Source organism: Artemia franciscana, chromosome 11 (assembly GCF_032884065.1).
Source record: "Artemia franciscana chromosome 11, ASM3288406v1, whole genome shotgun sequence".
In the NCBI taxonomy this organism is placed as follows: Eukaryota; Metazoa; Arthropoda; class Branchiopoda; order Anostraca; family Artemiidae; genus Artemia; species Artemia franciscana.
The window spans coordinates 25837844-25863917 of NC_088873.1; the positions used below are offsets into that span (position 1 = coordinate 25837844).

Consider the following 26074-nt stretch of genomic DNA (forward strand, 5'->3'; position numbering starts at 1 on the left):
GTTGATAATGAAAAACCATTTCAACAAAAGATCAAACTTCCTTTTCGTCTTTGGAAAATCGATCTTCTGAATAACCCCTATATTGTTTTTCTGTTGGGACGGCACTTTCTCCTAGTTTTAGCCAAGAATTAAATTTTTTTTTTATTTAAATCAGTGTTCACTGTGTTGAAATCATTAGTTTCTATAGGGAGGGGGGAGGGGTTGTAACTAAGAAGAAAGTTTGACAATTACGGCCTCTCATACAATTCCAGGGGCAATGTATCCTCTGAGTATTTTGTTTAGCTATACGTGTTTCAATGAATGTTTACATAACTTATAGTTTGTAATATCAAATACTACATGTAATGTTAGGAGCAGAAATAATTTATCCCCTCTCTCTATTGCCATGTGTATTCTCAGGAGTATTTCGTTGTCCGCTTGGATGAACAATATTTTCTATAACCTACCCTATATGAAAGACTAAAAATAAAAGTAAAATCCCTTTTCATCAAATTGAAGAACTGATTGTATTTACGCCCTGTTATAGCCCTATGGGGTGCATCTAGCTTAGAATATTAAGGATAAATTTTTCCAGTAGAAAAATGAAGTGATTCAAGGATATAATTTCTGTTTTCAGGTAGATAATATGCGATTATACTATGACAATGTTTCCAGAACTACTTCGAATTCTCCAGGTGTAGAAATACGTGTTCCGGGCTTTGGGGATACACTGACCGTTGAATGGTTAGATCCAAGCAAGGCTTCACCTGGTGCCTATTTCAACAAGATTGCTGACTCTTTAGCCCTTCTTGGACTTGAAAGAAATTTCACTATTAGAGGGATACCATACGATTTTCGAAAAGCACCAAGTAAGCCTATTTGCATTTATTTTTGCGTCTTAAATATATTTTCTTATGTCACAGTCCTTTGACCTACCACTATTCTTTAGTGACAGGTTTAAAATATAGGCATATTTAAAATTTGATTCTGCTAATGAATGTGTGTTCATAGTGTGGGAAAATTCAAATCGGAGTGAGTAGGAGAGCAATATAGCTTCATTTTATGCTTAATATGAAGTTAGTACAGAACACAAAGTCATTCCATTACATGAAGTCAGTGCTCCACATTAAGTCATGCTGGTAAATATGGCTCTGAAGACGAGGAGCCCAGTGGGTTGAGATCCATTAGATAAATTCCTAGGTACGCTCTTTAACTGTGTACGGATTTGATAATTTGCCATATACTCCGTTTTTTGTCGGTTCCACCCTCTGTTAAAGTGATTTATTGGCGTATATTTTCACAATAAAAGCATGAACAAGTATTTTGGTGACTCAGTTAAAAGGCTGGAATTTCTTTTTAAGATCATTTCTGTTATATACTTAGTTTCCCCGGGATTTTGAGCATAAAAGCACTGAATACAGAAAAGACTAGGAAATCTCGATGCTAAAAAAAAGAGAAAAAATGGAATGCCTGCTATTTTGAATATGATTATTAAAGAACAGGTAAGTAAAGAGCAAGTGACCCTTGTCAGTTGCAATCAAAACTCTAAACAACCGAGATTTGATAACATCAAAAGAGCTTTCTATTATCCTTATTCCAAATAAGAGGCTGAGTCAGAAATTATTTGCAGTGTTGATGACATATGTCCGTGTTTATTTTATAGCTGTGCTTTGGTGGTCCTGCTACGAAATTTAAATCTCAATTCCGTAATTTTTACTTCGCATTTTGCAGATAGGTCTTGGACGCTCGATTAGAATTTTGCACCAATGAGGAACAGCGAGCAGTGATCTGGTTTTAGTGGTCGGAAGTGCATCGAGGGTCGCACCTCGTCAAAGACTTTCGGCATAGTACGGGAGCAGTGATTTGCTTAAAAGGAGTGGATACCAATGGGTAAATAAAAAAAAATGGTCGGAGAAATGTTACTCATGAAGTAGGAGCCAGAACAGCATCTATGGCCGCAAATAAAGACAACATTGATTGTGCATTTGGTTTGGTTCTGTTAGACAGACGAGTGACTATTAATGGAGTGGTACATCGCCCGCAAATTAGTCATGGTTCTGGCTATGAAATCATCCACAACAGACTTGAATTCCATAAAGGCTTCGCAGGATGGGTCCCAAAACAACTCATAGCTTTGCACAAACAAGCATGCTTGAGATCTGCCAAATACGTTTGGTTCGCAATGCTAACGATAGTGACGGTTTCTTAGACAAGACTATCATTGGTGACGAAACCTGGATCCACTATTATGAGCTGGAGAGTAAACGGCAGAATTTATGGCCACTGATGCACCTTCTGGCCACAAAAACTGGGCTACTACTCGTTGTTGTCATTGGTGCAAACCAGTGCTGCAACAAGTACTCCAAATTTTTATTTAAGTATCAAGTATTAAGTACTCGTTGTTTTTTACTTAAATATCAAGTAATAAGTATTTATAAATTCTTACTTAAGTATCAAGTACCAAGTACTTGCCAAAATTGTACTTAAGTAGTGCTTCAAGTACTACTAGAAGTACTTATTATATGTATGTGTATTCTATATATATATATATATATATATATATATATATATATATATATATATATATATATATATATATATATATATATATATATATATATATATATATATATATATATATATATATGTTGGCGCGCAGGTGTTGGAATTCTGTGTCCAAGGGGCACGGGTTCAATCCCGGTTTTAGCCTATTTAGTTTGAGACGGGGGTCAGTGGCGCGACTCTGTAAGCTCAGCCATGAGTCGACCCAGCTCTAAATGGGTACCTGGAGAAATCCGGGGAAGGTAAGCAGGAAGGGCGTGTGAAAGCACAGGATGGTTGGCCCCCAACCCCCCATTGCACTTCCTGGCGGAAGGGCCATGAAATGGAGATCGGCACCGCCAGTTTGGACCTTAAGGGTCTAGTGCCTATATATGTATATACATATGAATATAATATCAAGCCCATGCTACCTTTTTGTTAAAGCTATTCTGAAGGCCTCTTAGCACTCTCCCTTGCCTGTAAAATGTCCCCTGTCATTCCTCTCTTGGAAATCTTAATCAAGAACCAGAATTTTCGTTTTATCGTTTTTAAACATTTCCCTTGTTTGGCAGGTACGCACCCAATGAAGTCCAAAAAAATAATCTTAACCAATTTTCAACACAGCAGCTTGAAAGGAAAAGACTATAAAACAACTAAGTTCAATCAAAAAATTCCTGATTGGATCAGACTGATCACTTCACAGGATTACTCCAGTGCACATAGAGTTGAATTTCTGGCGATTAGTGTTCAGTAAAATCTGCCACAATTGAAAAAATACAGGGTTATTCTGAAACATGTCGGAATGGTGGAAAAAATATTGAAAATAGAAAAATAAACTTTGGATTGGCTTTAAAACAGATAAAAGATAACAAAGTAGTTCATTCTCAGATTCAATAAGTAAAAACCTTAGCAACAAAAAAAACTCAAATTTAAAAGTAAGGAGTCAAGTGAGTCAATTGCAGACTTTTTTAATAAGAGAAATCAAAGCTAAAAAAAGGAGCAGCAACAATCCACAGTTTTGGCAGTTCACTGAAGGTCGCTTTCTGTCCACGTGCTGAAAGAAAAGAAGAGTATGAAAATAAAGTCTTGATTCACACTTTGATGACACGTATCGCCCTCGGCACCTTTAAAAGGAAAGTTTTCAAGTTAAATTTCAGACACGCTATGACGATGTATGGCATCTATATCCTTTGGCTGGTTTTCACTCAGGCAAACCGCATGCTGTGTAGTCAATTCAGATGGTCGGTAAAACTCTTTACAAACATATATTATAAAATCACGGACCTGCAGCAAACCCACTGATTCAGGCGCATTCCGTACGGCTGGTCAAATTGCAGAAGTTGCAACCTATCTATTTCTAGCAGCAGTTTTCACACCATGAAGTGGTAAAAACCATGAGACTAAGTCAGAAATCTCCCGAGAAGAAAGGAATAAAACAAGAGCAAAGAGCTCATATTGAACTCGTGACGAGGTCGGAACACCCAAGAGCTCATATGGTATGCCATGAGCTCTAGCAAAATTATAAGAATCAAAAGATTAATTTAAAAGAAAAATCAGAGGCTTAATGCCGATCTGGATTTGATATAAGAGCTCTGAGACACAAGGTCCTTTTAAATATCAAAATTTATTAAAATCTGATCACCCACTCGCAAGTTAAAAATAACTCATTTTTTCTAATTTTTCTCTCCCTTCAGCCCCTCCCCCGATGTCCAGATCGGGGAAAACAACTTTATCAAGTCAACCTGTGCAGATCCCTGACACGCCCACCAATTTTTATCATCCTAGCACGTCCAGAAGCATCGAACTCGCCAAAGCACTGGACCCCCTAACTCCCCCAAAGGGAGTGGATCCATTCCAGTTTCGTCAATTCGGAATGGACAGTGGATTTCGTCAATCTGAATTTCTATGACATTTGCTTATTCTACCCACCGAGTTTCATCTTGATCTCTCCACTCTAAGCATTTTCCAAGATTTTAGGTTTCCCCCTCTAACTTTCCCCGAGTGTCACCAGAACTGGTCTGGGTACAAAATAAGAGCTCTGATACATGAGTTCCTTCTAAATATAAAATTAAAATTACCTCACGATTGGTCACCCGCTCTTAAGTTAAAAATATATCAATTTATGTAATTTTTCCGAATTAACACCCCCTCCAACTCCCCCAAAGAAAGCGAATCCGTTTCGGTTTTGTCAATTATGTATCTAGGACTTGTGCATATTCTTCCCACCAAGTTACATCCTGATCTCTCCACTCTAAGTGTTTTCCAAGATTTCAGGTCCCCCCAAATTCCCCCAATGACACTGGATCTGGTCGGGATTTAAAGCATGAAATCTGAGTTACGAGGTCCTTCTAAATATCAAATTTCATGCGATGAAATTCGACATCCGATCACTCCTTTTTAAGTTGAAAATACCACATTTTTTTCTATTTTTTTTAGAATTAGCCCTCCCCCCCAACTCCCTAAAAGAGATTGAATCCTTTATGGTTATGTCAATCACGTATCTAGGACTTGTGCTTATTTTTCCCACTAAGTTTCATCCCGATCCCTCCACTCTAAGCATTTTCCAAGATTTTAGGTTTCCCCCTCCAAATCCCCCCAATGTCACCTGATCAAGTTGGAATTTAAAATAACAGCTCTGAGACATGATATTCTTCTAAATACCAAATTTAATTAAAATCGATCACCCGTTCGTAAGTTAAAAATACTTCATTTTTTCTAATTTTTCCAAATTAACCGTTCCCTCACTCCCTCCAGATAAACGAATTGGGGAAACAAATATTTCTAATTTAATCTGATATAGGTCTCTGATACGCCTGCCACGTTTCATCGTCATAGCTTATCTAGAAGTGCCTAAACTAGCAAAACCGGGACCGACAGACCGACAGAATTTGCGATCACTATACGTCACTTGGTAAATACCAAGTGCCATACAAAGTAATTTTTCTCTGGGGATGGAATATTTGGTTGAAGGTTGGCTTCAGTATGGCTTATTTTGGAAAAGGGTTATTTCCAGGCTTTGGGCAAGCCATGGGTGGAAGTATGTTATAGGCCCTACTAAATTGAAGGAAAACGACTTTCTTAAAACTTGAAACCCCCTCCTCCTCACCCTGTTTGAGATAGTGTTTGTGACATCAAAGCTTGATATGAGCCCTGATCCTAGTCATCTTTGGTCTAGCTTTCCCTTTTATACTAAATTAAACAAAAAGCTTAGCTTTTTTCAGTACTTAAAACCCACTCCTCGTTGTTCTATTTGAACTAGGGTTTTAATATAAAAACTTGCTGCCTGTCATGGTCTTAGGCATCATTGGTTCAATCTTCATTGAGATCCGTCACTCCACTCGCAAGTTACACTGAATTAAATGCCCCCTCCCCCTAATTAAGCTAGTCTTCATCTCCAAACATTATGCGTCTTATGGTTTAGCACTTAAAGCCCCCTTCCCCTCGCCCTAATTAAGCTTGGGTCTCCATCCCACAACTCAATGAATATCATACTCTTAGGCATCTTTATTCAATTTTCATCGAAATTCATCTTTCCATTTGCAAGTTACACTGAATCAAATGAAAAACCCAAATTTTTTTTTACACTTAAAGCCCCCTCGCCCTAATTAAGCTCAATTTTAATCAATAAGTTCAATTTTAATACATATATGACTGGTGGTTCTCCCGCTATACTCGACTGCACAGACGGGCGGACAGACAGACAGATCTCAAAAACCTATCTTGATGGATATTTTCCACTATCGAAATAGGTGATGATGCCTGGATGATGATATACTATTCTTTTCCTTTTTTAGATCCAATGACCCAACAGGGCTACCTAAGACGTTGCAAAATCTGCCTGTCCGTCTTTCTGTTTGTCCGTCCGTCTGAGTAATCAAGTATAGGGGGAGAACCGCTGGTAAGATTTGGATGAAAATTTGGATGACCAGATTTGGTGCCAAGGATCATTAGACACATTAAGTTGAAAGATGAAGACCCTAGCTCAAATAGAACAGGGGGGAGAGGGCTTTACCTGCTAAAACAGTTTTTCGTTTAATTTAGAGTAACTTGCGAATGGAGCGATGGATCTGAATGAAAATTGAACCAAAGAGGCCTAAGACCATGACACAGATCAAATTTTGAGATAAAGACCCTAGGTCAAATATAACAAGGGGGAGTGGGTTTGAATTCCTGAAAAAATTTAAGTTTTCTGTTTAATTTAGTATAACTTGCAAATGGAGTAACGGATTTGAATCTCTCCCTTATCTCTCCCTTTTTGTCTTACAAAACAACAATTGTGGCCAAATGGTTCAAAATACTATCGAGTGAAAACCCTGTGATATCCTAAACTGGTTTTTGGTTATCGAAAAGTTATTTTCATATTACTTTCTAGTTTCAGAGGCCCTATTGCTGGTGGTGGTGCATTTGTTCCTAAATATGTATGCAGTATTCACAAATTGAACGGTTATTATGAAAATTATTTGCAAGTTTCAATTGGCTGAGACGTTTCGTTTGAGGCTTTATTTTATTAAATAAATAAAAAAAAAAGTTTCTTCAGCTGAAAGTTAGGAGCAAGGAAACTGAGCAAGCACTGAGAAACTCTTTTGAAATGCTTCAAATGCGTTCGAATTCAACCAGACTTTTGTTTGAGCAGTCTTTCTTGAAGAATTGTGACAAAAAGTCAAACTTTTCCGTTAAGAGTAAGGGTTGAGAAAGGGGCAGTCATCCTTAAACATGGTAGAATTTCTGTTAGTTATAAGTTTTAGTGTTGCTCCTTACTTTCTGTTGGAATTTTTTATATATTTAATTTCTGACTGTTTTTCAAACCATGCCAAGAAACACCCTTCCATTCTTCCTCCCACTTTGTAAAATTTCTTGTGGAAACTTTCCTCCACACTGAAAACTCTCAGCGTGGAAAATTTCCCCTCACCCAGCAGAAAATTCTACCTCCTAAAAATTCCTCCCAATAACAAATACCATATGTCTACAAATTGGATGACTTACATCCCTTTACCTAGGGACTATGGGGGTCATTTCATCCCTTAAGGCACAGCTATTGGGTCTTTCAGCTATGCTTAATCAAATACCTATCTCATAATTTCGATGAGATGTCTTTGGGGGATTAAAAAGTGTACAAGAGAGGCTAGTGACTCTCCAGCGTTTTTGGTCACTTAAATGGCTAGTGACTCTCCAGCGTTTTTGGTCACTTAAAATGGTCACTAGAAATTTTATTTTCGTTCAAATGAGCCACCTCTCGATCTTCTAGGACCATTGGCTCGATACAATCAACCCTGGACGCAAAATAAAATAAAACTAAACACACATCCATGATCTTCCTTCTGGCCAAAATACAAAAATTCCCCATATTTGTAGATCAAAAATCCATATTTATTGACGTAAATTCGAGCTCCAAATCTCTACGAAAAAGTTTTCTGATATGCTTAATCTGATGGTAGGATTTTCATGATGATCGTTTTATTTTTGGGGGACGTTTCCCTGTTTTTTGAAAATTATGTAGATTTTTGTGAGGCTCGTAGCTTATAATGGGTAACATAAAACTTGATGGATTTTGTATATCAGGAATCATAGGCGTTGCAATAGCGCTGCCTAAGCAAAGAGCAATGTGGGCACAATGTGTTATTATTATTTTTGTTTCTTTTTTTCCTGACCAAGGCACTTTGTATAGAAGGAGTTGTCGTAGAAACTTTGACTGGAGCTCAATCAATTGGAAATTGATATTTCTAGTGCCCTATTTAAGAGTCAAAATTGCTATAGGGCAACCAGCCCTCCAAGCCCATTATTTCTCCAAACACGTTCTAATATAGTCTTGAGATAGCCATTTTGTTCAGCATAGCTGAAAGGCCTAGTGATTATGTCTTTTAGGATGTCAAACCCCTCCCCCCGAGTCCTGAGGGCGAGGGCTATAAGTTATGCTAGCTGCCCATTGTTGTTGACATAAAAGGTTTTTATGGAAAGATTAGTCGCATAAACTTTTGAGGGGGCTTGTTTGATTGGAAATCGGAAGCTCTAGTGTCCTTTATGAGAGATAAAAATATTCAGAGCACTAGGCTCTCCCTCTTTTCTCCACGCATCCTATCAAAATTTTGGTTTACCCATACCGTTCCAAATTGCCCAAAGATCAAATAACAAAACCTCCAGGGTTGACACAAACCCTCAGAGACTCGGGGTAAGGATTGTAAGTTATGTCCCGGAGGCATATAAGGTTTTTATGGAAAAGGTGGTCGTAGAAACTTTGGAAGAGACTTATTTGGTTGGAAATTGGAAGTTCTTGCTCCCTTTTCCAGAGTCGAAAGTGATTAGAGGGCAGCTAGCCTATCCCCACGCCCTCTTTTCCCCAAATGCAACTGTCAAAATTTGAAAATTGCCATTTTATTCAAATTGTTTACAGAACATGTACAAATACCTCCGGGGTCGACACATCTCCCAGAGTCTGGGGGCAAGTGTTGTAATTTGTGCCCGGAGGCGTATAAGGTTTTTATGAAAGTGGTGGTCGTATAAACTCCAAAGGGGGGCATTTGATTGGAACTCGAAAGTTTTTGTTCCCTTTTTATGATTCAAAAGTGATCATAGGGCGACTAGCCTCCTCCCCACGCTTTCTTTTCCACGAATACAGCTGTTTACAATTTTAAATAGCTATTTTGTTTAAAATAGTTCAAAAGATTATATAACAATGCCTCCAGCGTTGACAAAAGCTCCCAGAGCCCAGGGGCAAGGGTTGTAAGTTATGTCCGGGGGGTGTAAATAGGTTTCTATTGAAATTGAAAGTTGTGGTGCCTTTTTTAAGAGTAGAAAGTTATTAGAGGGGAACCCCCCCCATCCCTTATTTCATCCCTCAGCCCTTCATTTCATAAAACGGATCCAATCAAAATTTTTAGACTGTTATTTTGTTCAGCAGAGTTAAAAGGTTTAGTAATTATATCTTTAGGGATGTCAAACCCCCTCCCAAAGCCCTCAGGGCAAGGATTGTAAGTTAGACAATCTTTCCATTGTTTACATATAATATTGAGAAGAGTGGGTATGTTTCACCGTTACTTGTCAAAAAGAAGAAGGGCATTCAGTTAAGTCCTTCAGAGAATGTTGAAGGGAGTGTTGAAATAAGTCAAAACACGTTATGTGCATACGGGATGTCAAAAGGATGTAACTCAGGAACTACAGAGTATATCAATCTGGGACCTTCAGGAAATGATAAGGAAGATAGTCAGTTTACCAAAAAGACACTATTTGCACGCTGTTACTACTACTATTACAACTACTATCACTAGTAATGCTACCAGTACTACTACTACCACCACTACCACTAGCATTGCTAAAACTACAGCTTCTGCAGTGAGCACTACCAAGGCTGCTAATATTGAAATGAGTATCTAAAGAAATGCTTTCGGAAAAGTTGAACTAAATCAAAACATAACATGTGTGTATAGATTATCAAAAGACCGTATTTGCAATATTTTTGTAACGGCTTACTGAATCAAGATGAAACTTCTAGGGCATCATGAGGAGATGTACAACTGGCCAAAAAGCAACATGTATACGGTACTACTGCTAGTAACACTGCTGCCACTACTTTTACTATTACTGCTAATGCATCACTATTACTGGTACTACTGCCTCTACTACTACAACTACTAAAATGGTACTAGTAGTGCTAAAGCTAAGAGTATGAAGGTGAAAATTTGCCAGAATATTGAGGTAAAATTTAAAATAAATTAAAATACACTATGTGCATGCAGCTTCTCAAAAAGGTGTGTTTCGAGAATGGATTTGGGTATTAACTTGCAACTTCCAGAGAATGCTTAAAGGGGAAAATCAATTGACCAAACGGTAATAGATGCATACTACTACTAATGCCACTACCACTGCTAGTTTTACTGCTGCTATTACTACTTCTGCTAGTCCAACGAAACTACTCCAATTACTGCTTCAACTGAAACTACTTGTAAGGCTAAGAGCATTAAGATAAAAAGGGCGTGAAAAAGGCCATCAGCAATATTTTTGGAACGACTTACCGTATCAAGATTAAAGTTCAAGAGTATCATGAGGGGTGTGTTAAACTGGCCAAAAGGCAGCCTGTTTATGCTACTACTACTATTAATCCTACTGCTATAATTGTCACTCCTACTACTACTTCTAATACAACACTACTCCTGCCTCTACTTCTCCTACTGCTATCGTTACTATTATGATACTAGTACTAGCATTAAGACTAATTGTATGAAAATGAAAATTTGATCGAATATTGAAGGAAAATTTGAACTAAATAAAATACCATGTGTGTGTAGAGTGTCAAAAGGGCGTATCTCAAGAATAGATTTGGTATTAAGTTATAACTTTCAGAGAATGTTTAAAGAGGAAAACCAATTGAGTAAAAGGGAATATGTGCATACTACTACTGCTGCAATCGCTACTATTGCTACTACTACTCTAACTGTTTTTCTATTGTATATACTATGTAATCCATTCTATTGTATTACATTATGCATATTCTATTGTAAATACTATGTAATCCTCCTTTGTTTGCCAGTGAGGGGGAATCGCTTCATTTGATGCAATGAATTGGCTGAGCTCCTTTATGTGTTCCAATTTCAATGCTTTCTCTTCTGGTTTTACTGAAGTTATACTAGCATTTTGAAACTGGATAATAGTTGTACTTGCTTTAGCTTACAATTAATAACCAGCAATATTTGTTGCATTCTACGATAGTTTCAGAAAAGTACTGCGCTGTTTTCCATATGCGTATTAACCTCCGACTCAGAAAAGTTATTAATAGGACATTGCTAGCAGATTAGCTTAAATTTAGCAATTGCTGTGTATTATTTAAAAAAACAGCATAAACTGGATTAATATTGCCTTTTAATGGTGCATAAAAGAACTTTCTATATTATTTCTGTGCAACTTAGTCAGGAGATTAAAATTGAGCACACATTTATAAGCTAAAACCTCACGCACCGATTATGGAAAGCGATTTTTGTCAGCTTTGGGCGTTGGAGACACACATTGGGGTGTAGAAACCTAATTTTGCCAAAGTTACTATACCAACTTGATATTATAGTCTGTTATTATGGTACTGCGGAACCGAGTATTCTCTGGAATATTTTGCAATGAAATGTAAAAGATAAAAACCACTGCAGCTTCGCTTCTTGCTGCTTGTCTTGGTGCTTTAAATACGTTTAAAATCCAATTTGTTTTTATATAAATAAAACGACTTTCTATGCACTACTCCCACTTTCTGGATGCAAAAGAAAAATTAGAAAAAAACACATTTGAAACATTTCCTTTGTTTTGTTTTTATAAATCAAGATAATACTTTCATAGTAAATATAGTATACAGCCATCAGAGGGAAATAATTCTAAAATATAGTTTATTCTTGCAATACACATTTTTTGAATTATAAATAGATTAACTAGTATTTTCTTACAGATGAAAATATTGATTTGTTTAGTAACCTCAAGAATATCATTGAAGAAACAGCAGACAGAACAGGAAAGCCAGTTGTGATTGTTGCACACAGTATGGGTGCTCCAAACAGTCTTTATTTCTTGAACAAACAAACCTCCGGCTGGAAAAAGAAGTATATAAAATCTTTAGTGACGCTTGCCGGGTGCTGGGGTGGAACTGTTAAAGCATTGAAAGTTTTTGCTCAAGGTAAGGTTGACCACCTTTTTCTAGTCATCTGGGGCAGAGCTATAAGGTATCTTTCCCTGGCCCCATTTGCTTCTGACTTATATTGCTCTTAAAATTACTTCTTTTTTAGAAGTCTTCTTTTAAAACTGACGTCGACCATCTTTTATTGATTTTACGTCACTTCGTTTCCATTAGTCTTCAATTTACAACTAGATTCAATTTTGTATACTGTTAAGTCTTCTTTTAAAACTGACGTCGACCATCTTTTATTGATTTTACGTCACTTCGTTTCCATTAGTCTTCAATTTACAACTAGATTCAATTTTGTATACTGAGTGGCTGAAAACGTTGTGAGTTGGGTGCCCCTCCTCCCAACATGCGTGACGTTTTGGCGCCTTGATGTTATTTTCTTAACAAAGAGAAACGAAGAAAAATTTTATTGGAAATCACCAATTTTGATTTTACTAGTACAAAATAGGTACAAAACGTGTGTCTGTCACTAGTCCAGAACATGAAAAAAAAACACAGTTAAAGAGAGAAAAAAAATTAAATGGCTAAATAAACTAGTGAATACAATGAAACTACAGATGAAAATGTTGCCATGATTCAAATTGCATTAATTTCACTGTTTGAGACTAATGGGTACCCCTTCGTACATTGGAATCTTGAACGTATAGGAGCTTTGTATCCTGCTTTCGACGCTTCTAGCTATTGAAGTATGAGTTGGTGCTGAATTTTTTGAGTTCATGTCCAGTATATTCTATTAAAATCAAATCAAAAAAAAAAAAAAAAAAAAAAAAAAAAAAAAATTAAGAAAGAGACAAAAGCCAGAAAAAAAAAAATCAAATAACGTCTCAGAAAGCTTCTGTATTTAGAAGTGGATTAAAGTAGTATGAGTCCTATCTCCAGGCACAAGATGGCTCAATATGAGAATTGTATATTGTGCCAGATATAGTTCAAACAACTTGGGGGTCTTTTATAAAGCGGTTTATTTATATACTAAAATAATACTTTTACCTAGGAATACACAGGATGTAATAAGCAGGTTAAAATGTCAGGTGAATGAGCTTGGAACAAAGTTAATTTTGACAAACTGACTGAATTTTTATATTAGTCATAGTGGTGGTTCTGGCCTCTCTTTCTCTTGGGGTAAAATCTTGATCATCCTGCCCCCCTTTTATATCCCAATATATTTTCAGGGAAAATTTTGACAAAATTATTTTCAATTTATTAATTAACTGATGATTTTTTTAATTATTTTAAATTTATGTAAATTTTAATTCAACTATCTTAACAATTATTGTTGAACTATTTTTGTAATTTGTTTTATTGTATTAACTCATTTATAATTTATTAATTATTTTCATTTATTAACTGCACCACCTACTTTGTTTTAATAAAAATCAAATTTCAAAAAAAATTAAAAAATGATTATAATCGTTAGATCATTTACCTAAAAGTTTTTAGCCCCTTAAAATTTCTACATCTGGAGCAAGTGCCCCCTCTGTCCTTCCCATAAAATCGCCTCTGATTAGTCAGCATGGCGGAGGAGCTGTATTCTTCTTAGATTAAGATTTGTTTTTTTCAGTTTATCTATAAAAGAAATTACTATCCTGTATTTAAATAGTAATAATGTAAACATGGCTTATTAGGGAATCTTTCACGTCCCTATTTATCCTGAACTCCTTATTGGCGGATTTTAATTGCTAGTATTTATGATTAACCTAGAATTCGAATTTGTTTGAAAATCTTTCCTTGCAAATCCATAAATAATTCAATATTACTCCTTGTTTTTTTTTTTTTTTTTTTATCAAACTACGCCTATCATTTCCAAAGTGGGGGGGGGAGTAATTATTTTATTGGTGGACAGGGTGAGACGTGTGGTTTTTGTATAGAGAGTGGAGGCATTAATAAGATGCTCACGCTTGTGCCCGGGTCTTACTATAGTCACATGTGTAAATGAAAGTAAATTACGACTAGAGGGAAAAACATGTATTCTATGCTAAATTTGGTGGATTGGCTATGTTCAACTTCCAAGCACAGTCTTTATGATTGGCAAATCAGGGTGAAGTTTTGATACAAAATTTTTTTATATAATGATGGAAAGAAATTAGATCAAATAGAACATAAATTACTGAAAACGACAAATAGTGAAGTCAAGTCCACTTAACAGGGCTGAGTGTTGCTCATTTTAAGTTTGACTTTATTATCTATCGTCTTATTATCAAATACGAGGTTGCTTTGGATATTTCTAGTTGATATTTCTAAAAGTTACCTAATATGCCAAAACTATTATACGCTTGGAAGAAAGGAACTTAAAAGTTAAAAAAACGTTGACAAGAATTACTGCCATATTGAAACAGTAAAAGTAAACTGATAGTGACAAGATGAGCTATATTTGAAAATTTCCATTACTTTTAGCTGTATCAGTAAAGTAAAAGTGACATTTTGTCCTTTTTGTGGAGGCAACATCCCACTTATCTGTGGTCAATTCTGCTGATATTAAATTTTAATTCATTGTTCATTGTAATTTATTTTTGTGTTAAATAGTAAAAGTAGTTAGTGTTTTAGCAAAAGTTTTATGCTTGTATGGTATACCAGACAAAAACATAAAAGTGATTAGTGCTATGTACGAGAATAATATTGCGGTTAAAATAAGAAATGAGGTCAGCAGCTGGTTGCTGCGATGACTTGTTAGTAGTGGCAGTATTAGAAGTAGTAGTAGTAGTAGTAAAATTGGGCCCAGACCTTATTAAGGATCAAGTAAGACGCTAGTTCTTATTTGCCACCACACTTGATTTAGATGTGACGACCCGGTTTGGTATGTTTTATGATATTATTAACATAAAACCTACCAGGTAATAAATAAAAAAGAGCAGATTTCAATAAAAATGATATAGTTTAATAATTAAGGTGTAAAAATAGTGCTGAAATCTTACTTAAATACCATTTAAATCGTTAGTTAGCCCTTGATCTCTGTTGCTTTCAGATTGCTGTGGCCAAGGAACTCTTATTGGGAGAAAACCACCTAATTTTGCTCTTCACCTTAAAGATCACTGAAACATTGTAATAACGTCAAATTCAGAAATAATCCCTTCTTGTGACAACCCTGTCTTTAGCTCAAAGACCGTCTAGCACCCTTTTATCGATTGTATATTAAAAGAAAGCCACGTTGTTCAGCAACATTCTGCAACTTCTACAGGGTTTTCTTGTTTAAACACGAGAACAAAAAAAATTCCCATGAAGAGCTTAAAACCTTATTTTTGATCTCCACTTGCATTATGAAACTGGTTCAAGGCTCTTGTTTCTTTATTAATAATAATAAACTAGAATATATTTCCGTTGGCGGAAAAGTTTATTCATACATGTACATATATACAGAAGAATATCTTCTGTGTCAATGTCCATTCTACATTTTGATTGAAATTGTACTATTAGACAATGCGAATACGAAAAGACTGCTGAAAGCAATTCCTAGAAATTAAAAATGGAATTATGTTATTCTTTTAGTTTTCTTGTTTATCAAAACCACAAGCTATGATGTTATCGTGTTTATGCCCATATATACCATATATGCGATGATTTTTTCCCTCCTTTTTAGGAGATAATCTTGGGGTGTCTGTATTAAGCGAGGCTACTCTACGTGAAGAGCAGAGAAGCAATCCTAGTCTAGCTTGGCTTATGCCCTCTAAGCATTTTTGGGCAATTGACGAACCTCTAGTTAAAACTGCAAATAAGAGCTATGGAGTTGGCTCATATGAAGAATTTTTTAAGTAAGTTTTTTTTTTAATTTTGCATGAATTATGAATATCAAAAAATCTTGATTGACGTGTCATGAAGGTTAGCAGAAGAAGAAAAAATTCTAAAAACGTAGCATAGTTGCATACCCGCTTAGCCTTTTTCGTTAAAACTATAAAGTATTTTCAGTTTTCGAAAATACTCAATGGTAATTTGAACGTAATAACTTTAGAACGTAAAAACACATGCAACACACATACACAAGCCTCATGTACGCATAGATCAAACTTACCTTTATCCTTCGTATCCGTTTGTCTAAACTTGCACGTGCTATTTTCTCTGTTTGTCATTCTTTTTATTAATTCTACCAATTTCAAAGAGCAGTTTCTCAGATTTTAAATCGAACCAGAGCTCGCATCTATAAATGTGGCGAACCTTAAGGAATCTGTGGTACTCCATGCCTAAAGAGCAATTTTTACTATTACATTTTGTAATGCTAAAAACATTATATTTCGTAATCAGAAAAGGGAATATGTACGGAATGGTTTGTGCCAATAAGAAGCTTTAGTGTTAACTCACTTTTATTTGGAAAGACTTCGATCTTATTGTCCCGCTATGAAATTGAACTGATAGTTTGATTATAAAACATAAACCGTTTTCAAGGAAAATAATATTTATGACGAAAATTTATGACAAAATATGACGAAAAGTAATATTTATGATATAAGCCATTTATGATTTAAAAACAGAAAAGAATGCACACACAAAAGTAATAAAAAATCGTGCCACAAGTGCCCAGCTAATTAAACTGCTATTTAATGTTTGTCTATTTCGATGTCACCTATCTTTCAAGTTCAAATGGTCCGTAAAAAAATATTTATTTCGATGTCACCTATCTTTCAAGTTCAAATGGTCCGTAAAAAAATATTTACTTGACTCTGAGTTTTGAGAATTCATCTTTTTCAGAGACATTAACTACCCCGATGGCTATGACATGTGGCTTGATACAAAAGATTTGATTCCTGACCTTTCACCGCCTGATGTTGAGGTCCATTGTCTCTACGGAACAGGAATAGAAACAGTCGAAAGTCTCTTTTATTCTAAGGATCTACCCTTTGGGAAGGCGAAGCTGCTTACTACCCTAGACGGAGATGGTACTGTAAATTTAAGAAGCTTAGAAGGCTGTAAGCGCTGGATTGGTAAGCAAAGAGATCCTGTGTATACCCGAGAATTGATGGGAAGAGATCATATGGCTGTGCTCGCGGATCCAGTTGTTTTGGCATATATTAATGCTCTTGTGACTGGGATAGATCCAAATACTGTTATTGGTCTTGAAACAAATGAGATAAATTAACAGTGACTTATATACTTGTCTTTAAGTTTCTCGTAGACAGTTTTGTGCTGTTTTGTTTGTTCCATTATCGTAAGTTTTTATTTAAATATCGGGAAACTTGTCAAGCGAACAGAGGAAGAAATTCAAAAAGATGAAACTTAGCTGGTTCTTATTTTAATGAGTTCTACCAATCGTCTAGCAGAGGCATTTTCTGAAGTGTTATATCTTTTATTTATTTGAGCCTAAGTATAGCTACTATGTACCAAAGTACTTAAGAAGACTGTGGTTAAGTACATTTTAGTACGTGCCTGGTCAAATTGGATTCTAAAAAAAAAATAAAACAAATATTTAAAACTTGCTGTCAAAAGTCTTTTTTCTTACTGTTTTTGAAAAAGTATGATAGCGCATAAAGTCGGGAGTTATTTAAGTTTGTATTTTTTCCATGGGGCCGGCCCTCTGAAGATTAAATTATTGTTGGATTACGTACTACCACTAGCTATGAAACAATTGAATTGCGCATATGGATCATGCAGGGTTGTCATAGCTTTGGTAACCGAAGTTTCAAGAGAAGCGTACTGAAATATTTAATTTTAAAACATATTAATAAGATTCTTCATCAGCTCTTTCGTTAAGGTTTATTTAGAAGACATCATTGTCATCACATATGCATTTCGGAACTGGAAAAATGGCAATTTAATAGATACATAACAAATAATTTCAGACCTCTTTTTTCAGACTATATATGTAAATAGCTAGCCAAAATAATTAACTATAAAGGTGGATGACCCGTAATGAATGTGACAGGATACCTGTATATATTTTCCAAAGAAAAAAAGAAGTAATTTTAATTTTTTGATTGAGATGAGAAGTGCGAGGCTTGTTCCGAAGAGAAATTCAAAGTTTCACCAATGGCCAGCTTGTCTGTCTAAAACTGGAAAACATTTTCATTATTAAAATATCCGTAAAATGATAATAACACAGTTTTTAAATATTCATTGCAAGTACAACGCCATTTATTAAATACATGAAGAACGAACTAGCTTTCCCATTTGTATAATAAATAGTTCTTATTTATCTAGTTTCGACTAACATGCATTAAAAGAAATCTGCACAAATTGAATACTTGTTCAGCTGCGTTAAGTGGCATTGCTTTTCTATTTAATTATTCCGACACTGGCAAGATTTTATTGTTAAAATTGTAGAAAAGTAAAAATTTTGTAATGTAGTAATCCATCAGAGGAAAAAAATAGAGGAATGATGCTTCTATTCTAAGATATGCTGAAGTATTAGTTTGTTTGCATAGGAGTAATTTCCGGCTTAACAACAACAGTGTCTCGCTAAAAAATTGTAAATACGCTGAATACAAGTAAACTCATTATAATACTGGTATCCGAGATGTGGCATGACTACACTTGGGGGAAAAAATCAATAGAATTTGTAATTTCTTAACTTGATGTCAGGACAACTGTAATTTTGGACATTTAATGACGAAATTCCTGATACAAATAAGTAAGGAAAAGCGAAAAAGTATGTCACTGACCATTTCAAGGGATCTTCCAAGGTTCATTAAATATGTTCAATTTCTGGCCCATTTCTCAATATCTGAAAGCATGCAGAATGCTTTAAGTTATAGGTAAGTATGACGGCACTAGACCCTCAAGGTCCAAAATGGCGTCGCTGATCTCTGTTTTGTGGCCCTTCAGGTTATAGCAGAATGTTATAGGTGGAATATTATACTAATTTAATATGTTTTGTTCTAGAATGATAAAAGAGTTTGGTACAGGTTACTTTTGGAGCTGTTTCTTTCTGTTCGTTTTATTTTTCTTCTCTTTTCTTTTTTTTTATTATTATTAACTGGTTCGTATTAGTCAGATATACCAGTGGAAATCAGAATAGAAATTCCTAGAAATGTGTAATGGAAATTTGTAACGTCCTTTTTAGGTGTTTTTTTTAAACCTTTTTAAGTGAATAACCGTTTTTTCCTGGAAATAAAGCAAATTTTAGTAACTTTAGTGTCTTTTATAGCAAATTTCAGAACAATTAAGAACCATTATAGTCTAGATATATTTCCTTTTGCACCAGTAGCTTATCTGTTTTTAATGTGGGTCAGTGTTTATACGTCAATAGTTACTCAAAATTTGTATCCTGTTTTAACTTTTGAATCGTGTCTGCCAGCTGATTATAAGCCATACAGTGTGTAAATTACACGTGGAAATTATTTTTAAATATACGTATTTTTAAAATAGCGGCAATCCTATGCCTTTTATTAAGTCTCTGTGAATCGATAAATGATGATGACTTTTGATAGCTCGTGTACCTTTTGAGCTGAATCCGTGACTCTTTTTACCCTGTGTTACTGCATACTGCTTTTGCCCTTGCTTACCCTTACATTGCTTTACCCTTTGTTACTGCATAGGCCTACCGCCTTTTGAGCGGAATCTGTGACTTTCTTTTACCCGTTGTTGCTGTATACTGTCTTGCGGAAATGTGCAATTTGAGCTACGTATTTATTTTGTGGGAAAAACACACAAAATACTTAGAAAAGGTATGGAAAAAGATAACTATCCTTGCCTTATTTTACAGGAGATGGCATAGTTATTACTATGCTGAACTTGAGGAAACAAATGATAATTCATAGGTTATAAATGTTAAATGTAAACATTTAAACAATTAGCTATTAACTAAACTCCTAAGGACGTTTTTTTCACGTTTTGTGGAATATTTTAACGCAGGCGTATTTGCAATCCTCCGAAAAAATGCTGGAAATCAAACGTCCTCAATTCACAAAATTCCTTTTTTTTTCAAACCTAGTGGATAGGTACTAGGAGCAACTCCAGGGGTTAAGTTTTTTTCCAAATTAACAACGCCATCTTTTTTCACAATTAATCCATTATCTTAATACACTTGCAGCTTGAGAATGAAAATTGATATAGTGTTCCCGATTTCCCAACTATGGGAAAAAGTTGGAATTTGTCTCCGTTTATTCATTATTACGCAAAGTAACTTGGGTACTTGTTAATAATTTCCTAGTCTAACCAAGTCCTTTTAAGAATTGTTTCTAAGCTAAGTCACAGAATTGCTCCATTTTTGGTGCTAATTGGCAATCCAAGAATTTTGCTTCAAGGTAATTCTCTGACACTTGCCGGCAATCTAATGCCTTGCCTCCATGCTTTTTTTATGTATTACTCTTCTCTAGTTTATTTTTCAATGTTTTTATATTTTATCAATGCCTTATATATTTAATTCGTAAGTGTAAAAACAATTAAGAGGGTGTATGTAGCCCTTTCGGAAGCCTGTTTTTTACCAATGTCCTTTAGCCCCCAGGCGTTCTAACCACCCTCACTCTTATTCTTACGATCTAGCTTGGAAATTAATATTCCCCACCCAGGCCCCTGGCAAGCCCTCATGCCGCAAGGGTCCTTATACTTGTTATGTGTATAAATGAAGTAGCCTTTTCAAATTTGAATGATCCTGGGAAATAAAAATGCTCTAATCTTAAAAAAAAGATGCTTGAAACCATGATTAGCCTTGAGCCCCAATTAGCACCGTGATAGGTTCAAATTTTACTCACTTTAGATTTTTCAAGTTCTAGGAAATCAAATACTCTCTTTTGATTTGGGCCCAGAAATAAATACCAGAAATTAGGGAGTCAATGCGTCCTACTGAGGTACCTTTAACTGAAAAAATAAGGACTTCGCAAGCGTCAAGGAAAGGGCTCAAGGTATTACCTCAAAACTTTGCGGGTAATTCTGTGATTTAACCTCCTGGGTTATCAACCAGCTTCCTGCCATTGCTGATTCTTATGACTTTCAAGTCATTTGTTGTTTAAGATGAAACATCATGGAATCAATCCAGAGTCTTGAAATAACGCTGTTGCCGCCTCTTCGTGCTGTCTTTAACATTTGAATAAACGACTTATTTTAGGCGACTGTAAATTTTTGAGATCTGGAGGAAAACCTCTAGTTTTGGCGTGATGAACATCAACCTCTCTCATTTTCTGCCGCAAAGAACCTAAGGAGATCATAAAAAGCTGCCACTTCAGACATTGTTGATGCATACAAAGAAGTGTAGAAGTTGTGTTGAATCAACTGTACATGCCAGTTTTGGCAATTTTTCGGGGTATCACGGCTTTTCACACGCACAACTCCATGCATCCTAAGGAGAATAGAATATACTTTACATTTTTTTCTGATTGAAGCAGCACATTTATCGTTTTAACCAGGGATTTGGAGTCAATGAATTCAAAAAATATACTCCAACTCTTAGAATACTGATTGCAAAAGTGGGCCTCTTCTTCAGCTGGATTCCTACCTTAAAATAGTAACAATATGTGGTACTCTGAATTTTCATTCTGGATGCCAAGCCAATTTAGCTCAGACTTTTTTTTACAAGAAAATTCCGGGAAAAAACAGTGAATTGCAATATGCGAGAGAGTTGGGTAAGTTACTCTAGCCACAGCCCATTTATTTTATCAACTCTGGCAACTAGACCCTCTAAGTTATAACATTAAACTAAAAATTAGAATCTACAGCTTAATTTCTACTACTTAATTTCTAGCAATTCTCTTTGAGGAGCGATTTACGCCTTTCATCAATTCTTTTTGTATTTTTGGGAATGAAAAAAGGTTTAAGGGCAGTTATTTACACCGAAAATTCAAGGGGCGGGGGCAAAATTTATTTTTAAGATCTGGGAGGTATATATATATATATATATATATATATATATATATATATATATATATATATATATATATAATCAATGATGAGAGATAGGACTCTCATTTCCTAAAGACTAACACATCTTCTTATTAATTTTCTTGTTAATAACCAATAAAATACGTTTCTGTAATCTTTTAATTCTTGATACTTCCTTTTTTTTTTACAGAGAATGTACAAAAAGGAGGTAATGACATGATGGCAAGCAAAATACACAAATATAGAATTGAAAATACAAAAATACGAAAAGCAGCAAAAAAGAACAAAAAAATGCAACAACCAACCAATATAAAAATACGAATAATGAGCAAAATCTTTTATTTTACATGCATAGCAACCACAGCAAATTTCATTTGGCTGTGGCAAAATATTAAAATTTTTTTGCACATGTTTATAGAATAGCTTTGAGCCACTGACATGAGATCGAACTGAAATACGGTTATCACTCCAATAATGTTATCTATTTTACTGGTAACAAAAGGGCGTTGAGAACAGGAAGGTCATACAGGAAGTTTGAAGAGCGGATCTTAGGCTGCTGATAGCCTAGCCAGTTTCAACACGGGTATAAATATACGAACGTAGAATAGAAAATGAGATTCTGTCTAAGGTAACAGCAGTAGCACATTGTTAAGCTATTAAGCCATTATTTACAAGCATATTTTGAAAATAAGTTGAAAAAAAATAGGAAACACTAAAGTGGTAATTTCACTGGGTCATCAAAAGCTTGTGTCTTGTCAAATTAGGCATGAGACATGGAACTCTTTACATATCTCGGTAAAATTCTTTGGCTTAAAGAAGAAAATATGGAACTTCAAGAAATGTTCGACTTGATTTTCATCTGAAAAAACTTAATAATCAACCTTCTAAAACCTGTATAACTCTTCTACTAAAATTTGGCCATAGGTTATCACCAATATATTTTAGAAGAGATATTGGAAGCATTTTAAAGATAAATTCGGCCTTGATCCATCAAAAGAAGGTAACTGCGACTTCTCATGTCCCTTTTTTTTCCAATTTGGTCGTGCCTATGATTTGGTGATTGTTTTGCTCACATCATTGTCTGTTCTTGAAGATTTTCTTGAATGAAAAGTAATGGTGCCAAAATTTTTATTTATTTATTATGTATATCAAAAGTAAATTGATTGATCCAGGTGTTTATGAAGCATAATTTTAAAGTCCTACGTTCATAACCACATGCCACCCAAAAGCTTACCTAGAGCCACATGGGGTCATGGATCCCAGGTTAAGAAGTATTGAAATAAAGGAAACCCAATATGGGACACGGAGTTCCATTTACGTCACCTATAATAACTTTTGGCAACCAGTTGTCACAACAAAAACTCGACGTTAGACCACCAAATAATTTCAACCTAGAACAAACTTCACACTTAAATAAGAAAATATAAGAAATAAGAAAAAATGTGCCACAGTTTTAGTAGAAGTTATCTCACTAAAATGACTTTTCCTACAAAAGGAGGATGAAACTTTTTATGAGAGCTCTTAAATTTAATCCTAAATCTAAAGAAGATTTGCAAACAAAATCACATATAGTAGGCAATGATGTGCTATCTTTACCACACGTCTTCTTAAGAACGCTTTTTCAGTAAAATAGTCGTTAACACATAAATCTAAAACCATGACACGCAATGAAACAATAGAAGAAAATGGAATTACAGAACGGCTGTCCAAAATCATAATGCATTCCTCGCAATAAACGAGTATTGTAATCAAGGGCGTATCCAGGATTTTTTTTTGGTGGGGGTGAATTTTTTTGTGGGAGAGATACCAAAAAAAAACATTGAAAAACGCATCAAAAATTTGTTTACATTTATTTTTGTTATTCTTTACGAGCCGGGCAAAAATTTTGGCTGGGGGGGGGATCAAACTTCCCCCGCCTCATATGGACACGGCCTTGATTTTAATCACAGTTATCAGTTATGGAATTGCACGGATAACGACTATAAATCTTGTTTTTCAAATATTGATAGTTTTCATAGAAGATGTCAATGTGCTTCCCGATCGAAATAGTTGGAAGGTAGATCCCATTGTGTCGATTAGTGGGAAAATTTCACTGGTTTTTGTAGGGAATGCATTTTGATCGGTGGCCAAAGAGTTGTCATTACACAGGTTATTTTTTTTTTTTAATAATGCGCTGCATTACTGATGATAATCTGCATTACTGCATAACTGATGATGATACTTGCAGTCCACAGAATTATACCACTATGCACTCGAATCATTTCTTCGTTAGTATTCACTCCATTGAAATATCATTGTTGTTGCGAAACCAATTTTGAGATAACTGAACTAATAAGAGATAGTTTGTGTTGATGGTGTCAAGAATGGCCTCTGCTTTAACAACTGAAAGTTCCTGTCCTACACAAAGATTGCTGTACGTAGTTTCACTGAATGGCTGAAATCTGAATTCCGCTTTGAGAGGTATCTAAATTATCAAGACTCTCAGTCTTGGTGAATATCACATGATTTAAAGGCAGTGTAACTGCAAGACTGCCTGCCGGATCCATTGGCATATATTCATCAGGTAGCTTCTCTACTGTTGCTTCTACAATCACGTCTGTTTCGTCACTTAAGAATGGCTTTATCAACTCCTTGCTCGTTTGCACCCCACAATCTATAGCTTCAACTCGATTTTTCACTACTCTTCTTCTTTGAGGGGGTGCTCGATTTGGCGAACAACGTAAATAACATTTTCCAGGATAAGGCTTAACAATTCTTTCTCCACTGCTTGACTCAGAAGATGTATTATTGAATGTAGCTGAGTCCCCTAATTCAGGATCCCTCCACTTGATAAACACAGGCCGTCTACTAGGAGCAAGACCAACTCCCCCTCTGTTCGATCCTGAACTAAATGATTGCTTATGACAGGATATGCCACTTGACGAAGATTCATTTCGTTGTCTGTGCGTTGAGGGAAAACGAAGGTCAGTTGAGCTTTGAGGAGAACATGGATCTGGCTCAAAACTTTGATGGTCTGAGCTTGCTGTAAGAGAACGCGCACGGAAAGCATTAATGGGGTGCCATAGTTTTGCGGCTTTTTGCCAATCAAGTATCCATAGAGATTTAGCCTGTTCTTGTGGGAAACTTGGGGTATTATGAGGAGCTCTTGGGGCTTCTTCTGGATCGTAAACACCAAACATGGTTTCTGAAATAAAAGAACATACAATGCTAGAAAAAAAAACAAAAACGATTGAATACATATACATTAAAGCCACTTATGAGGGCTAATTCAAAGGTAAAATACACAAAACAATTAACGTATTTAGAGTTAATGACGTCCCCATGTTAGAAATAGTAAGATAAATAAAAAAAGAAATATTAGAGAAAGTCTCTGTAACTCGCGATTAAGGAATAGTTGGAAAGGATATGTACAATAAAAAATCTTAAGCTTGAATCAAGATTACTTAGAAGATTGACCTCATTCGGTTTTGATGGCTTGAAGAAGCTAAACCTCTGACAGATAGAACGAACAATAAACAGTTACTTTTGTAACTTATGTTGAAGTATTTATCAACAGGCCAAAATTTTTAATTTTGGCCCAGCACCTCGCTTTCAACATTTTTTCTCGTTTGTATATATTTTTAATCTAGTTTTAAATGCTTAGTTTAAATGCTAGATTATAATCTAGTTTTAATGCATAATATAATAAATATACAAAAAAGTTTGTATAGTTTATCTTGTATTCAGAATAAATATGTTTACTCATGAGAACAGCCGAAATTACACGTTCTGTGGTTGAATAGAAGCAAAAGAAAAATATTCCGTTTGGAGAAAGCAAAAACTTTATATTTTCTCATACTTAGATTTTTTTTAAATATTTATAATCAGATTGTAGTTTTAATAGTTTCATTTTGCATTCAGAAATAACCTGTCTACTCCTTGTGTCCTATGGGTTAAAACAAAACAACCACAGTACCGTTCACTTGAAAGCCTACTTACCTAATTTGCAAACGCAAGAAATTGTCGCTATAGTAAAGAAAGATTAATATTTTGGTTAACGATTAAAAGATAGTGACATCGAGCCAATTAAAGGTAGCATTCCGCATGAGAAACATATAGAATATGCTTATATAAGCCTTAGAGCGAGGAAGTTTTTCCTAAAGATATTAGTTATATCAAATATTAAAA

General features: G+C 35.2%; 2 protein-coding genes across 11 annotated transcripts in view; one reads left to right on the forward strand and one right to left on the reverse strand.

The window, feature by feature from the left end:
• Window positions 1-19458, forward strand: part of LOC136033015 (lysosomal phospholipase A and acyltransferase-like) — a 40803-nt gene extending 21345 nt beyond the window's left edge. The window contains exons 3-6 of the mRNA XM_065713556.1: window positions 617-848; window positions 11939-12163; window positions 15744-15915; window positions 16847-19458. Of these exons, the coding sequence (XP_065569628.1) occupies window positions 617-848; window positions 11939-12163; window positions 15744-15915; window positions 16847-17234 (1017 nt within the window). The 3' untranslated portion in view covers window positions 17235-19458. The remainder of the gene's footprint in view (window positions 1-616; window positions 849-11938; window positions 12164-15743; window positions 15916-16846) is intronic.
• A 2590-nt stretch (window positions 19459-22048) lies between these two features.
• Window positions 22049-26074, reverse strand: part of LOC136033020 (uncharacterized) — a 408980-nt gene continuing 404954 nt past the window's right edge. For all 10 annotated transcript variants that reach the window (XM_065713569.1, XM_065713568.1, XM_065713566.1 and 7 more), the window contains one exon: window positions 22049-25091. In XM_065713569.1, the coding sequence (XP_065569641.1) occupies window positions 24331-25091 (761 nt within the window). In that variant the 3' untranslated portion in view covers window positions 22049-24330. The remainder of the gene's footprint in view (window positions 25092-26074) is intronic.